The 18076-nt window shown below is 30.4% G+C and overlaps 1 protein-coding gene and 1 long non-coding RNA gene across 4 annotated transcripts; one reads left to right on the top strand and one right to left on the bottom strand.

Annotated features, from left to right (window-relative positions):
- The first annotated feature begins 806 nt into the window (after nt 1-806).
- Nucleotides 807-3205, top strand: LOC145037456 (uncharacterized). Of its 2 annotated transcripts, none has more exons than XR_013678873.1 (3): nt 807-1080; nt 2437-2628; nt 2753-3205. It is a non-coding gene; the product is annotated as an uncharacterized LOC145037456 (long non-coding RNA). The 2 variants fall into 2 exon arrangements; XR_013678874.1 differs by having other exon boundaries at nt 809-1080; nt 2437-2612.
- Nucleotides 1818-17233, bottom strand: LOC145037455 (putative receptor-like protein kinase At5g39000). 2 transcript variants are annotated; one of them, XM_078986104.1, is made up of 5 exons: nt 16993-17233; nt 9321-9386; nt 3882-4021; nt 2262-3206; nt 1818-2142 (listed from the first exon to the last, which is right to left on the bottom strand). In XM_078986104.1, exons 3-5 carry the CDS (start codon nt 3996-3998, stop codon nt 2131-2133), a joined length of 1074 nt encoding a protein of 357 aa, XP_078842230.1. In that variant the 5' UTR covers nt 3999-4021; nt 9321-9386; nt 16993-17233; the 3' UTR covers nt 1818-2130. The 2 variants fall into 2 exon arrangements, with proteins under 2 accessions (XP_078842230.1, XP_078842232.1); XM_078986106.1 differs by lacking the exon at nt 9321-9386.
- Between the last annotated feature and the right edge of the window lie 843 nt (nt 17234-18076).

The following is an 18076-nucleotide window of genomic DNA, read 5'->3' as shown; positions in this document are numbered from 1 at the left end:
AAAAACCGAAAAAAAAACGACATAACTGAAACCGAAAAACCGAAACCAAAGCAATAACCGGCGGTTTGGATTTCAATTTTACAAAAACCTAAAAATAACGGTTTGGTTTGGTTTTGACGTATAAAACCGCCCATAAAAACCGAATCGACCCACATATATGTTATTTATATTATGATTTAAACTTTTAGTTTTAGACTTTAAACTTTATCTCTTTAATAATTTATGTTTAGTTTCATCAAACTGTTGATGTTTTTAATCTTTGATCTTTTGAACACTTTTATGTTTTTATAATACTAGAATTCGTACTCTTAATTTTAGTATACTTAAAGTAGATACAATACTATTTATCGAAACATATTTTCACTAGGTTTGAACCCAAAAACTAGAGAGAAAAAATAGGAGCTCATAAACCCACGATTTAAAACCGAAAACCCATAAACCCAACCCGGAAAACCGAAAAACCGACCGATGCAAAAACCGAACCTATATGGGTATAAAAACCGAAAAACCGACTTTCTACGGTTTGGTTTAGTTTTAACCAAAAACCGATCCAAACCGACCCATGTTCATCCCTAACATAAACTTAAATACAAAAAATGCCCCTCTTTTCGTTTAAAAAGATTTCTTCGGTTGATAAGGAGAAATCATAGTTTTTACATGATTACAATTTCACCTCTTCGACCAATAACGATTGCAACTATTAATGGAAATGATTTAGCACTAAACTTGCCCCACGATGATTATTCTTGCGGGTTAATTGTCCGATTTTATTTTTTCAATTTTATTTTGATTTGTTTCTGTATTTTTCACTTTATAAATTTTCAATTTATTACCAGAGTTAATCTTATATTCTATCCATGGCGAACCATGTCCATCGCTTCCTCAAAATCAAAAGGTTATCCTCCTCCAAAGAAGAAATAAATTGATAGCCTTCATGTTTCATGACAATCAATCACTGGTGATGGTGATGATGTAAGTTTTTTAAAACTTGACCGGATCCCTAATTCTCAAACACAGGGTATGATTTTGATGGGTTTCTACAAATTGTGCAATGGAGTGTTTTAGAAATAGAAGATCGAGGTAAGGTTTAATTCCAATTCTTTGTATTAGTATTAAGACATAACTTATTTTCTTAATGGGAAATATTCAAATATCAAAAATTCTTTTTTTTCACCAACTTAGGGTTCTTCTTGAGTTAAAGAGCTAATGATACATTAAAACTTTGGGATAATGCTCCCGCAGTTCTTTGTGGAGATTTTAACTCCACCCTTAATGTATGAATCGTTAAATTTGTTATCTGATTATAACTATAAACCTAGAGACAAAATGCTAAAGACATTGAAACTGATAACAAAGTGTAGAGTAATGTTTGGAAAACGAAAATCTCATCAACAGGGTAGATCCATTGTTTTTCCTTAAAATTATACTTTATTTATAAGAGAATAATATTTATCAATGATCTATCTTAACTCACAAATTTTTTAGTCCATTATATGAGATCTAAAAGATAGCCAAAAATGCAAGGAAGTTATTAATCACAAATCACTAAATTTTCAAAGGATCTTTATGAAAATAAACGTTGGTTTAATCAAGGAAGATATGCTTTTCAATTGATAAAATCCATTTTGTTTCTCCTCATCTAGTAAGACTGAATTCGAAAATATCATATTAGAAATTTTTATGTTACTCGTTCTTTTATTTAATTTTTCTTTTTAGTTTGCAAACCCATGTAGTACACAGGTTATTATAACACAATATAATAAAATTTTATAAATCTTTTCACGGGTTGTAACCTAGTGAACCATTATTTTGAGCATTGTGGTTTTAATGAAGTTCATAGAACAAAACTTATAGTACATTCATGTAGGAACATATTAAATATAGAAAGAGACAAATATTGTAGGAACATATTAAATATAGAAAGAGACAAATATTTGTTAATCTTTCAACCCTTTTTCCTCCTTGTAGAAGACCAACGAATGGTGTTGTGTTGTCTCACTATATCTCTATACAACAATTGAACCGAACTTTTGGTTTAGATTTTATTTGTCCTTGTCCCCTACGTTTAATAAAGATTAACCAATGATTCTTTTTTTTGTGAATCAACTGATCAAGAAGGTTTCACTTCCATCATCTTGTAAACTGGTGATGACAAACAAATATTGGGTTAGCAACTCATGTACTATTATATAGACATCCTTATTTTCCCATAAAAAATGTCCCTATTAAAGTACTTGAATAAAAACAGTATTCAAACTTACTTGGATTTTCCAGGCTTCCGTAAGTTGGGATGCAATGTCAGCAATTGTAGGTCGTTCTTCCCGATTTTTATGCAAGCATCTATATGCAATAGTTGAGAACTTGCTTAATGTTCTTGGTTTGATATCTTTCTTAATTCTTTGATCAATAATCTTATCTAGCTCTCCATTTTTGTAGCAAGTTCGAGCCAAATGATGTAAGAAACGCCGCTCATCATGGTAACCGGAAACATAGGCTAGCCTTCCACACAAAACTTCAAACAAAACCACACCCAACGAATAAACATCCGACTCTTTTGTTAAAAAACCTGTTCTTTCATATTGTGGGTCAGTATAACCATACGTTCCAGCAAGGTTAGTGATCACGAAGGTATTACGTTGATTTGCTAAACCTATTCTGGCCAAACCAAAATCAGAAAGTTTTGCATTCCAATTCTCATCCAACAAAATATTTGCACTTTTTACATCGCGATGTATAATTCTGTGTTTTTCAGCCACGTGGTTATGAAGATAGTCCAATGCAGAAACAACACCCATACATATTTTGAAGAGTTGTGGCCATGATAGTCCACCGAACATGCTAGTGTCATGTAAATATGCATCAAGGCTTCCATTCGTTGCGTATTCGTAAACAAGAATCATCTCCTTGTTATCATTACAAAAACCTATAAGTGTTATAATGTTTTTGTGTTTATGCTTAGAAAGCAACGTGACCTCTGTTTGGAACTCTTTGTTACCTTGAAATCTGGTGACATCTAGCCGCTTTACAGCTACTAGTTGGTTTATATGATCTGCCCATGTAAGGGTTCCCTTATAGACCCTTCCGTAACCACCCTTACCGATGAAATTCCTTTCGTTGAAGTCGTGGGTACAAGTTTTTATGACATGGAGGGGTATTTTGAGATTATTTGGTTGCTCAATTGGAACATCATCATCAGGGATAATTACCTAATAATCACATTTTAAGTTAATATTAATGAAAATATAACAATTTTACTTTTTTGTTGAGAAATGGCCAAATCTTAAGAAATATATATATATATATATATATATATATATATATATATATATATATATATATATATATATATATATATATATATATGAAAAAAAGTACATTTTAGACCAACATTCTGGATTCCGTTATGCATTCCAAACAAAAAAGAATTCTGGAATTTACGAACAAGTCCGATAATCAATTAACAATTTCAAAATTTTGAGAAAACTAATAGTTTTTCTAAATAAAAAATCTAACAAAAAGTTCAAAATAAAAAATCAATTAACAAGTCCAAAATAGAGATCGAAATTTACCCCAACCTCCTAGGGAACAAATTAACCTACCCTGATAGAAGTCTGGTATTCCCCACCAAACCGAGTCCCGGGGATGGAGACAGGATACCCGTATGGGCAAAAATCAGGGATGGGGACGTGTTGGAGAACCCAGTTCAGCACATGTCTCATTTTTTTTTTATGAAAATATAACTTTAAACACATTGATACAATAAAAAAAATAATAGAGTTAATTGAAAAATGTTTATCGGGGGTATGCTTTTTGATGACTCTCCAAATGTTTGTGGAAATTTCACAAAGAGTGAAAGCAAGGGTATTAATATGATAATGCACCTGATTGGTAAGGGGCATAACATCCGCCTCATTGAGCTTGGGTTGATTAGCAGTGAATTCAAGCCGTAGCATTGGGATAAATTTGTTCCATAAAATATCATTCCATCTCTGTTGCATCGGCCTGCACTTCGCTTAAACTCCTGTGCAAAGTATAAAATTAAATTATTTTTATATTCTTCCATTTTTCTTGGGAAAATTTCATTCATACCTTTTTAAACTTTAAATATTATTTCTATATCCTTATAAAAAACAAAATCACTTCTAAATCCTTATCGAATTATAAAATTTATATTTATATCCAAACTTAAATTTTAATTTGAATTATATCAAATTAATATTAAAAAACTTATTTAAACTTTAGAATTTTATTGAATTTCCCAAAATACCCTTCCCAAGCTAAATCCCAAATTAAAGATTAGGCTAGGTATCTTATATTTCCGTATATCATCTTGGTTGTACACTACATCTCTACATTCACTCTTATTTGTAAATTCTGTTCGTAGCTCTATGCATGTGGTGTCTTGATCTTGGAGGTGTTTGGCTTAGCTTTTCACAGCCAAAAGTCCTTTTTGGAAAAGAAAAAAAAAGCAAAAGATGTTTGGCAAAACTAGTTTTGAAGTTTTTACATAAGAAAAATGAACTTTTTGGAAAAGTCAGGAAATCTTGACTTTTTATAACTTTTCCAAAAATTACTTTTAGGCTGTGAAAAGCTATAAGCCAAACACCCCCGAAATTAGGAATTGATCGGGGGGTTTTGTTATTTGGGACTGTGTAAATTCCCATTAAGTTGGTGCCGAGGAACTCTGAAATTCGACTGTGACGATCTGGAATTGAGCATTCAACACATATAGAGATAATGAGGGGGGTCGAATGTTGAAGTCGGCGAGATGAAGGAGCAATCAGAACAAAAAATCAAATATGTATTCAATAATTGGCTTTATGGTGTTGGTATTTTTGTGGCTTGATACTGTTTTGGGAGATACTAGCATCTGTGGTATTTTCGATGCAAGTTTAAATTTTGGGATGTTTTTTCGGTCATGGTGGTATAGTTTATTCTGATTGCTGCTCTTGGAGAATTCAATATCATTTCTTTCATAAGTTTGACAGTTGGATGTTATTTTAAGGATTGCTCTCAAAGTCTGATGCTCTAATTACTTGTTGTTTGAACTGGTTCTAATGCTAGTTAATGGAGGAGATGTGTTGTTGATGCTTAAATAAATCATGGCAGTTTTCAAGTGTATTATAGGTTTATTTGAGGTTCAGATTATATTACGGAGGAGATGTGTTGTTATGATATAAAAAATTTATATGCCTGTTTAAATGAATTGCAGGACATTTATAATATTTAACTAGAAAAGATTTCCTGGCGTTGCCGGGGTCGGAAGGTATTGCTTTGTAAAGTAAAGTACCATGTTGAATTGCATTGAGATAATCTAGTAAAGTAAGATAAACAATGTCATCTAATTACATAAGTAAAAAAATCTAAATCATTATTTCTTGCAATAAATGAGGAAAATAAAGAAATAGTCTCACAAATTGAACTTTATTGACATGTATGGCAGTGGCCGGAAAACCAATCCGGAAAATATAGACCATTGGTTTTTGTCCGTTAATGTGAGGTTAATTTGGTCTTTTAAGGTAGTAGAGACTGAATTTGTGACGATGGGTAAACCATATGGACCATTTATGTAATTTTGACGGTGGTGGTGGTGGTGGTGATGGCAGCTGGTGGGTGGCTTTATGGTATTGGATGAGTATTTTCTAATAAATAAAACATTAATTTAAAACAAAAAAGAGAAATATAAATTAATAAAAAAAATCGGATTAGGAGTAAAAGAGTGATTTCGGTTTCCATCGTTGTCCTTAATGTGTTAAATCTGGTAAACCACAGGGACCAATCGTGTAATTTTGTCTAATAATAATAATAATAATAATAATAATAATAATAATAATAATATCCGAATTTTTATTTAAATTAAATACTTTAATTATTTAATAAACTTTAAAAATTAATATCTTCCTCATACGAGCTCTGTTTTCGACGTTCTTTATATCCCCGCGTAGGTGAGACTACGATCTGCAACTTTTGTTTAGACTCCGTTGGCTAATTTTGAATTTATTTTTATTATTTATTTTTAGTAGGCCGGGACAAGAAACTCCGTTATAAATTCATAACTTCTTCATACAATGTCCATTTTCGCCTATCTTTTTATCGTTTCACTACTATTAACGAGATATTCGATTCTCGTTTAGATTGTTTCGGCTAAAAACCGCTCGATCTCAAATCGAGTATTCGGGCTGCATACCGCTAAGTTGAAACACAGAAAAATCATAACTTCCTCATACGAAGTCAGATTTGGACGTTCTTTTTATGCACGCTCATGGTTTAAGGAACTCTATGACTTTTGTTTAGATTGCTAAGGCTAAATATCACTCTAACGTAAATTCACGTTTTACATCATTCAGCGTCATGCCGGTTTTGTCGCGAAACTTCGATAGGTTATAACTTGGATTTTGGCGTTCTTTATATGCACAGAAACATTGTGATATATACAATAATTTGGTTAAGATTAATCCTTCTAAATAATCTTCCATCAAAAAGTCATTTTTGATGCTTATCGTCTTTAAATTGACTAGTCCGGATCTACGGGCGTTACAATTATCTCCTGCTTAGGATGATTACGTCCCGGAATCATCAACGAAACAGGACTTGCATAATGATTTCACACGTTATTTATTCATCCTAGGTAATAACCGTAACTTCTATGTTTCCTCGAAAGAGTATTTATCTCTGTGGCTTTCTTGACCGCAGACGATGCCCAATCTTGCATCTGCTTTTCGTACTATGTTGTACTCTCAATCGTAACCTCCAAGTTACAAAATAAGTCCTTATTGTGGACTCCTTCTTCTTCTCAGGATAAACACTTTCCTTTATCTATTGTAACAGACCGATGGGTCATACTCTACTGACCTCTCATCGCACGATGCGACGCTTAGACTCGGTCTTTTTAAACTTAAATTCCAGAATGGAATATACCTTCCTTCATATTCTAATGTGATATAATCACATTTCAGCATGTAGCATTTCTAGCTACAAACTTTATGAACAACGAGTGCGATACCAATGATCGCATTAGCTTCAATCTTCTGACTTACGTCAGATGTTACTTCGAACTTGGTTCTCTGAACCACGTATCATACCCACCGTAGTCAGACTCAATTTGAATATGACCACTAGGGTCGGAATAACAATCATCTTACTAGTCACTACCGAAACAAAGGTAATGACACATTTGAACAAAACAGAATCAATTACTAGCTTCTTGGTAACCTTGTGACTTTCCCTGATCCAAGTGCGAGTCCTATGCTTCTGGTAGTATATGCATCTACTACCTTTCACACCTACTCATACTCATCCCAAGTATTGTCTCGCAGTTGACCAAGTCATCATACAAAAAAATCATACAATCATTCAACACACCAGATAATAAAACTAGGGTTTATATTACTTTCTTGAAACTATTACACAAAAGTTCAAGTCCACCCTATACTATGCCTCTAATAGGCTATACCATAAGTTACTTTTCACACTGCTTCTTCATAACTTGATCTTTGGATATAAATTCCTCATTCCTGATTCCTTGCATTGCCATTTGTTTCATCAAGGATCATTTGAAATGCTCTTGCCTTTAGCTTTGGCGGTGCCTCTAGCCTTGCTGCTTGATTTTTCCTTGGGCAGTCTTGCTTGAAGTGCCCCTCTTCGTTACATTCGTAACACACCTTTTTGTTGAATATACATTCATCAGCGTAGTGCCCATGCTTTCCACACTTGAAACATGTCACCTCCACGCCATATTTTCCCGAGTGCTTCTTCTTGCACTTATCGCACCACCTTGCTTCATCTCTTCCTCTTCCTCCAGGCTTCGAGAATTTTCTTTTCTCATTAGAACCTGAAGTTCCTTCCAACTTTCTCTTCTCTCCAAGTGCAACCTTGTTGGCGGTCCTCCCGTTGATCATATTCTCAACAGACATGGCAGCCAAAATAGCTGCCTCTAGAGTGGGTGCCTGACGCACTGGCACTGCATACTCCCATGGGAGTCCCTTTGCGTATTGGTCGACTTTTGTCAACTCGTTTGGGACGATGCGCAAAGCAAACTCCCTCTTGTCTGTGAAGGAATTAGTGTATTCATCCACTGACATGTTGTCTTTCTTCAATATCAGAAATTTGTTCTCCAACTCTAGTAGGTTTTGGGCCGAGCAGAACTTGCACTTGAATTGCACCAAGAACTCTGCCCAAGACAGTTTCCGTGGCTCGTTAGGGCTTAGGGTCTTCCCCAGAGTGTTCCACCAGCGAACAGCGCCACCTCTGAACTGACGCACTACAAATATGGTTTGTAACTTGCCCTTGCAACCACACATAATGAAGGCTAGCTCCATTTCCAATATCCAATCCATAACTCTGATCGGATCCTCCTTTCCAGTGAAGGTCGATGGTTTGCAAGTCAGAAAATCCTTATACTTGCATCCCATTCCATCATTCCTTCCATTCTGGTTGTTTTGCCTAACTATCGGTGGGTTGGCTTGACCAACAGATCCACTGAAGTTTCCACCTTCCGAGTGCCCTTCATCACTTTGGGCTCTTCCACTTGAATTAACAGTTCTTCACGATTCTGTTGAAGCAGACGTCTCGTTTCATCCATATGACGATCCTACATCGTCTGAATCATCAATTGTACACCACCCATTGTTATCGGCTCAGGTGCTACTGCTATGACAAGTATTTGATCAATCACTGGTGGTTGATTCCTGTTTTCATCAGCATTTCCAACTCCACTTCTTGTTCTCACCATTTTTGATCTATTCACCGAATAAGGTGAAATTAGATCCTTATTCACGATAGATATTCAAATCATCCTTATCACTTCGAAACGTTTACATGTTAGTTCTAATATCGTAGACGTACGCTTAGAATCCTATACACATAAGGTTTCCAGATCCGGTCGGCAACAGACCATAGATCCGAACAAATAATATCATATATGGAAACATATAACATTTAGCACATAAAAGCATTTTAGGCAACTTTCCTAAAATAAACTAGTGCTCGTGTCTAAAACACAACAGACACACATCTCAAAATTTCACTTAGCATTTTAAGTTTAAGTTTAGAAATCCTACAAATTCCTAGTTCGCTTAAATTAATGCTCTGATACCAACTGCGACATCCCCAATTTCTCGGCCAGAAAAGACCGATTTGTTTACGATTTGTTTTTAAAATCAGAGTAATCTTTTAAAGAAAACAGTTGCGGAATTTGTTCCCAAAACACAATATGATAAAAATTATCAAAGCATTTATTTAAAGAAATGTATTTTCATTATATAACAAAATCTCGGGATATCATGTTCCGATACAGACACATAAGCATAAACAGAACTTACATTATTAACACTAAAGATTTTACATCTCCTTTAGTCTCTCCGTGAAATATATCTTCGTATCGATACCTGTGATACAAAGAAAACTGAGTGGGTCAGGCTTGGGAGCCTGGTGAGCATATAGGGTTTTCAACCCACAATAATATAATTATTATATTCAACCATCAAACAATCAACCCAATTACCCATCCCCATAATCTTCTTTATTTCTTAGGATTTTACCCTAAGAATTCAACTACCCGTCATTCATTCATTCCCAAGGATTGATCTAAGGAATTAGCACAAAATCTATTGCTACATAAGGCGCATCTACCAACAGCATCCTTTAAGCGCCTCTGCCAGGATTACGTCATACACTATGAGGCGCGTCTGCCAGATTTATGACATTCTCTTTTAGGCACATCTGCCGACATTATCTTATAAGCGTATCTTCCAGGATTATCCTATAAGCGCATCTGCTAGTATTATGACATCCATTCCACACTCATCTCAAATAAACAACAATATATAAACACATAGAATGTATTTTATAAGAAATATTTTATATTTATGTGTTAGATGAAAATAACCACATGTTCACCCAAACATATACTTTATACATTCAAACAATACTTGTATTATACCCGTGTTTATGAAATGGACTATACACCCACACATATAAACAACTTTATATTATACACATAACACGTATTTCATAGCAAACACTTAATATTTATGCATTAGAAGAATGTAACTACACAATCACTTGATCAGAAGATAATCGGACAACACTACGGCTTCTAGAAGTAGTATTCTTCGGTAGATTTGGAAGATCTTCACAAAAACCGGACTCGTTGCGGGTAGAGCTTCGGCTCGGGAATTTCACTTCTAGGGATCTTCGGGGCCTCAGGACTTGCTTCGGGGCTCGGGAATGATATCGGGGCTTCGGGATAATTCTTGCACGAAAAACGATGCAAAAACGTGAGAGAAAGGGAAGAAATGAGCAAAAGAATTGGCTGCCCTTGACATCCGTTTATAGGGGGCTGAAACTCGAATTACGTTGGGCGTAATTCTATGTTACGTTGGGCGTAATGTGGATAAGCCCTGTGACTCCCGCCCTTTGGATAATATCCGAATTTTTATTTAAATTAAATACTTTAATTATTTAATAAACTTCAAAAATTCATAGATTCCTCATACGAGTTCCGTTTTCGACGTTCTTTATATCCCCGCGTAGGTGAGACTACGATCTACAACTTTCGTTTAGACTCCGTCGGCTAATTTTGAATTTATTTTTAGTAGGTCGGGATAGGAAAACTCCGTTATAAATTCATAACTTCTTCATCCGATGTCCGTTTTCGCCTATCTTTTATCGTTTCACTACTATTAACGAGATCTTCGATTCTCGTTTAGATTGTTTCGGCTAAAAACCACTCGATATCAAATCGAGTATTCGGGCTGCATACCGTTAAGTCGAAACTTAGATAAATCATAACTTCCTCATACGAAGTCAGATTTGGATGTTCTTTTTATGCATGCTCATGGTTTAACGAACTCTACGACTTTCATTTAGATTGCTAAGGCTAAATATCATTCTAACGTAAATTCACTTTTTACGTCATTCAGCGTCGTGCCGGTTTTGTCGCGAAACTTCGACATGTCATAACTTCTTCGTTATAACTTGGATTTTTGCGTTTTTTATATGCATGGAAACCTTGTGACATATAGTACAACTTGGTTAAGATTAATCTTTCTAAATAATCTTCCCTCAAAAAAGTCATTTTTCATGCTTATCGTCTCTAAATTGACTAGTCCGGATCTACAGGAGTTACGTGGGGTAGTGTCTTTAAGAGTTTTATGTATGTGTGTGTGAAGGGGGGGGGGGGGGGGGGTAGGTACGTAAGTCATTTTCTATATTTAATAAATATAATAACATTCAAATTGAAAGAAAAATAAAAATTAAATTTATCAATGGTACAACATTAATTTCATTTTGCGAAATGACAAATAAGCAACAAACGATGCTCAAAAAGATCGTTTATTCAATTTTTTCAAAGTATGGACCAAATTTTGAAAAAAATAAAAATTGGTGAGATTATTTTTGCAAATTTGTATTTAAATTATTTTGGTGCTATATATATATATATATATATATATATATATATATATATATATATATATATATATATATATATATATATATATATATATATATATATATATATAGAGAGAGAGAGAGAGAGAGAGAGAGAGAGAGAGAGAGAAAAGAGGGTTCAATTGAGGAAATAAATATTGAGAACGAGGGAATGAAGCTGAGCCACTCATTTCGAATCTGCCACTTAAGTGCTCCAGCACCGGGCCGACTGAACAGATCATATATATATATATATATATATATATATATATATATATATATATATATATATATATATATATATATATATATATATATATATATATGATGAAAGTGAATATTCATATATGAATATGGCGACGATTGGTGGTAGCGGAGGTTGCGGTTGTTGGTGGCGGTTGTAGTGGTGGTTTGTGACAGAGGGAGGTGGTACATTCATATACGAATACACATATTTTTATATTCATATATGAATTTTACTCAACCTTTATCGGCCCGGTACGCTAGAGCATTTTACGGTAAAAATAAATAATTGTTTGAAAATGATACCACTATTCTTAACATTTTATTTTTTCAATTGAACACACACACACACACACACATATATATATATATATATATATATATATATATATATATATATATATATATTTCAGAAATTTATAGAAAAATCCTAATATTTTGATAAAAGTTTTAATAAAGACTTAAAAAAAATTTGAGTAAGAAGTCCCGATTATTTAACTTTTTGAATAAAAAAACCCATGAAATCGGATAATTTATTCACTTTAGCCCTTTTGATCTGTTCAGCATGTCGTGGGACCAAATTGTTAACTTTTACAAAATAATGAGAATTTTCTGCAAATTTCATCAAAACTTATATAAAATTTATAAACGTATTTTTACGTATTGATATCTTTATAAATTTTTGTATGTACTTGTTTACGCATTTTTATATATTTTAAATGTATAAATGTATTTTTTTGTGTATTTATTTGTACATTTAAGTATTTTACATATTTTAGATGTATTTTTATGTGTTATTTTTTATGTATTAGGTATGTATATGTATTTTTACATATTTTTGTATTTTTTAAACTTTTTTATATAATTTTTTATGTATTTTAAATGTGTATACGTATATTTTTTTCATATTTATACGTACTTTTTTTTAACTATTTAAATATTTTAATATATTTATGTGTTATTTTTTAAATATTACATATTTATATGTATTTTTTTTCGTAGTTATGTATTTTTTAAATTTTTTATATGGATGTTTTGGTATTTTTATGTATTTTAAATGTATTAATGTATTTTTTTACATGTTTATATATTTTAAGTATCTTAAATAGTTTTTAGGAATTTTTATATGTTATTTTTTATGTATTACGTATTTATATGTACTTTTACGTAAAAAATATATTTATACATTTTAAATACATAAAAGTACATTTAAAATTCATATTTTTAAGTCTTTTAAATATATAAATGAATGTTTATATATATATATATATATATATATATATATATATATATATATATATATATATATATATATATATATATATAAGTATTTTATATATTTTTTTATGTGTTATTTGTTTTTTTATTAGATATTATATCTATTTTATATGTACATGCGTATTTTTACATAAATTACATAAATACATATAAATACATAAATACATATTAAAACATATAAATACTTAATAAATAAAAAATAACACATAAAAATATGTTTAATACTTAAAAATACATAAAAGTACCTGAAAACTACGTTTATTCATTTAAAATACATTAAAATAAAAATCTATATAAACAACTTTAAAAAATATATAAGTACTTAAAAATACATATAAATACGTAATACATAAAAAATAACATATAAAAATACATAAAAAATATATAAAATACTTCAAAATACATAAAAAAATATGTTTATATATTTACAATAAATAAAAATAGAAAAACAATCATATAAAAAAACTTTAAAAATACATCAATACATAAAAATACTTATAAATACGTAATACTTAAAAATAAAAAATAAATACATAAAAAATATTTATAATACTTACAAATATGTATAAATTTGTAAAAAATACATTTAAACATTTAAAAGACATAAAAATATATAAACATCAAAAAACAAACTTTAACAAATACATAAATATGTAAAGTACATATAAATAGGTAATACATAAAAAGTAACATATAAAAATACATAAAAAAAATATGTAAAACACTTATATATATATATATATATATATATATATATATATATATATATATATATATATATATATATATATATATATATATATATATACACGTAAATATATACATATAAAAACTTAAAAATACTTAAATAACTAAAAATAAATATCAATACCTAAAAAATATGTTTAAAAATTATATACAAGTTTTTGATGAAATTTGCAGAAAAGTCTCATTATTTTACAAAAGTGAACGATTTAGTGCATTGACTTGCTGATATGTCAAAAATTACTAAAGTGAATAAATTAACAGTTTGTCGGCCTTATCCTTATGTTTTAACTTTTTTATTTTAGATTTTTGGGGTGGTCATATCTATCGAATGTAGTTTACAGATATAGGGCTGTGAACCCTTCAAATTTTCATATCCTGGATGCTTTGTTACTATTGGTTTGATTATGTTAAATGAAATTATTATAAATTTATTGGTTAATTTTCACTTCAATTCTTATATTTTATTTCTTTATCTTCCATTTTATGATCCAATAAGGACTAAGGACTGAGTTTTTTTCTTCATATTTGTGCTTTTGTTTGGATGTGTGCAGACTAGGTGTAGAAGATATACATATGTGTCATGTTGCCATGGACATTATAGAAGCATATTGGGAATATAGTTCTAAAACCACGGGATATGGCTTTTGAATCTGCACAAAGAAACACGATGTGTTGCATCTTGCATGATGATTTTATATTTTTGCCAAAATACCAAAATGATCCCCACCTTGCTCTTATTTCTATCGATGGAGTGCAATTCTAGTTTTATTTACCATCATTATTTGTTTTATTTTTCCTAACTAAAAAACAAAATATCTAAAATCTTTATTTTTTGTTTTATAAAACCAAGATAAATTGAATTACCAAAATCTCATTACATTTTAGATTCATTCCAGAAAAATGCATAAATTCAATTAATCTGTATATAATTGTGTTAAATATTAAAATAATTAACATACACTAATTGTTTTGCTTTCCAGTTTCGATTCAACAAATTTATGTGTTGACCATGACAATGAATTTTGATTATTAATGTGGGATAACTTTAGATTTCGATAACTATATAAGAACTTTTGATGTAGTTGATTATCAATGTATAGGTCGTGTCATCATTTTGTCTTATAAGTTCGTACCATCACAATATTAATAACTAATGAGATAACATCTTATTAAACATTTCATACCCGGCTTGATAAAGAATACCCGACCTTTATCGGAGTGCACTAACCGGGTTCCGCAACAGGTTGGGACAATTTTCATTGTTTGAGATAAAGTAATTTGTGATTGAAATGATACTCTTATGTGATTATTGTCCCACAACCCATACAAAAGCTTCAACTTTGGTCTTAAAAGATCAATCATTTATACTTATAAATGCTTTTGCATTAAGAAACTCAATTTCGTCGAGTGCCCATCGTGTAAAGGTGCTATAAATATAATAACCAATTCCCATGCCGGATGTAACCCGTATACCACATAATGGTTGTAGACCCCCAAAAAAAAACACGTGTAGAACTAAAAATTGAAGATATTTCTATAGAAATAGAAACAAAGGAAGAGAAACAAGATAAATAATTGATTCAATGATCTGATCAAATAATATTTTTATGGTTAGAAAGAAAATAACCGATCAATACCGAATTTTAGAAACAAGAACCAGTTCCATTCACATGGGTCCAGTTTATGGAATTGGCAGTTCTAACCGGTTTCCCTTTCTGAAGGTGTATACCCGACTTTCATTCTCACCCATACTTTATATGCATATGTTTTATGACAATTGAACTAGATTCATGTATTCATGTAAATCAAAAATCCAAAAACCCTAGAATATGAGGGAAATTACTAGCAAAAACAAAACAATTCGATATGTGTTATGTGTTCCGAAAGGTATTATTTGCTGAAAGAAAACTACATGGCACATATCAAAAGAAAGTTAACTCCCGAAAAAGACTACTTACCTCCCACCTGCATTGCATTCGTTGACGTCGCTTTGCACGGATACACTACTAGTATATATATTATATATATATATATATATATATATATATATATATATATATATATATATATATATATATATGGGAAAAGTGAATATACCCTTAAGGGTATATAAGCTTAGGTACCCAAATACACTATAATACGTCGTTTTGTTTAATATATTTATTATAATGTGTGTAAACTTCAACTCTTAACATGATTAACTTTCAAGATTTTCGAAATTTCATTAATATATTTCTCTTATATCACATCTTTTTGCCGAACACTTATTAACATATATATTGTAGTTGAAAATGAAAATTACGTAAGAGGAAGATTTATGTGTAATTTATAATAATCATGGAAGTAAATAAAGTTTAAAATTAAATTATAAGAACATTAAACAATTAGAATGTATTATATGATACAAAACGACATATGGTGAGTTTAGGTACCTAAGCTTATATACCCTTAAGGGTATATTCACTTTTCGCTATATATATATATATATATATATATATATATATATATATATATATATATATATATATATAGGTTCAGGTTCATTTGAAACCATTCTAATTTTGTGAGACCGTGAGACCAAATCTAAAAATAATTTTAAAATGCAAAATAAATGGAAAAATCCAAAAATTCTTTTTTTAAATGTTATTTTCGGAACTTGAATTAACTAAAAAAAATATAAAAAAAAATAAAAAAAAATAAAAAAAATTCCGTTTTTTTTTTGAAAAAGTACGTGAAATATTCTAAATAGAATATTTCACTGACATATTCTAAAAAATAATTTTAAAATGCAAAATAAATGGAAAAATCTAAAAATTCTTTTTTTAAATATTATTTTCGGAACTTGAATTAACTAAAAAAAATTAAAAAAAATTAAAAAAATTAAAAAAAAAAATTCTATTTTTTTTGAAAAATACGTGAAATATTCTAAATAGAATATTACACTGTACATATTCTAAAAATAATTTTAAAATGCAAAATAAATGGAAAAATCAAAAAATTCTTTTTTTAAATATTATTTTCGGAACATGAATTAACTAAAAAAAATAAAAAAAATAAACAAATGCGTCTCACGGTCTCACAAAATATAAGTGGTCTCAAATGAACCTAACCCTATATATATATATATATATATATATATATATATATATATATATATATATATATATATATATATATATATATATATATATATATATATATATATATATATATATATATATATATATATATATATATATATAGGGAGAGAGAGAGAGAGAGAGAGAGAGAGAGAGAGAGAGAGAGAGAGAGTACCTAATCGAAGAAACCAGTTATACGATGAAGTCAACTTAGACTCAAATGTAGTCTGTAGAATACGAAGTTGCTGCACTTGAATTAGTAAAAACACACCATTGTTTGTGTAGAGATGAAACACAAATAAATTGGGGTTGACAAATATAGTGAACAATCAATTTCCTATTTAACCTGGTGAATGAATTTAATAATAATTCACGGAACTGAATAGTATCAAAGAACAAGGAGCGGAGTGCGTAAAAGAAATAGATTTTAGTTCATATCCATTACTGACAAAATGCAGAGTTTATATAGGCTCTGTTACAATGGGGGAGGCACCTGATACTTCCTAACATCGTTTTTCACGGAGTGGCAATCCCACTCACAAGTCACAACGGCTCAATAATTTATTTACAATGGGTGAGCATAGCATCATACTATCTTTATTCTTCCAGAAAGCTTGCAAAACCTTTACATGGCACTTAATTAGCTTCCATCTCTAATTTTTTAATAGCTCTGTGGAACCAACATATAATGTGGGACGTTGTTGAATCCAATATATACATATTAGCTTACAAAGTTATAATTTATGTGCTATATGGTTGACAATAATGAAATTTAAATAATAAAAAAACAGTTTATTTAATAATAAATTGCAAAGAAATTATATATATATATATATATATATATATATATATATATATATATATATATATATATATATATATATATATATATATATATATATATATAAAAGCTTATAATGTTTATGGATAAATAATATTTTAAAGGTATAGAAATTAAAAAAAAAACATTATAAATGGTCCCTGTGGTTTTCCAAAATCTGAAGTTTAGTACCCGTGGTTTAGAAACATCATAGTTGGTCCCTGTGCTTTCAAATTTTTTGACAGTTGGTCTTTATCCTTAACTCCGTTAAGTTTTACTTTCCATATATCAAGGATTTCAATAACCTATTCGTTAAAGATTAACAGAGACCAATTCGACATCAATGGTGGGATGGTTTTTTAGGTGAGAGGATGGAAGGTGATAAGCTGATATTCAGCGTGAAGAGATCTTCGATCATCAGAAAGCCAAACATGATGAT

This window comes from Lactuca saligna, chromosome 3 (assembly GCF_052625555.1).
Source record: "Lactuca saligna cultivar CGN05327 chromosome 3, ASM5262555v1, whole genome shotgun sequence".
Lineage (NCBI taxonomy): Eukaryota > Viridiplantae > Streptophyta > Magnoliopsida > Asterales > Asteraceae > Lactuca > Lactuca saligna.
This window is presented reverse-complemented; position numbering and strand designations above follow the sequence as displayed.

Bases quoted from the DNA above. Each gene is read 5' to 3' on its own strand.
- LOC145037455 (XM_078986104.1), bottom strand. From the start codon at position 3,998: ATGCAACAGAGATGGAATGATATTTTATGGAACAAATTTATCCCAATG. The intron at 3,207-3,881 runs GTGCATTATCAT...TGTGATTATTAG, and splicing joins TTATGCCCCTTACCAATCAG to GTAATTATCCCTGATGATGA.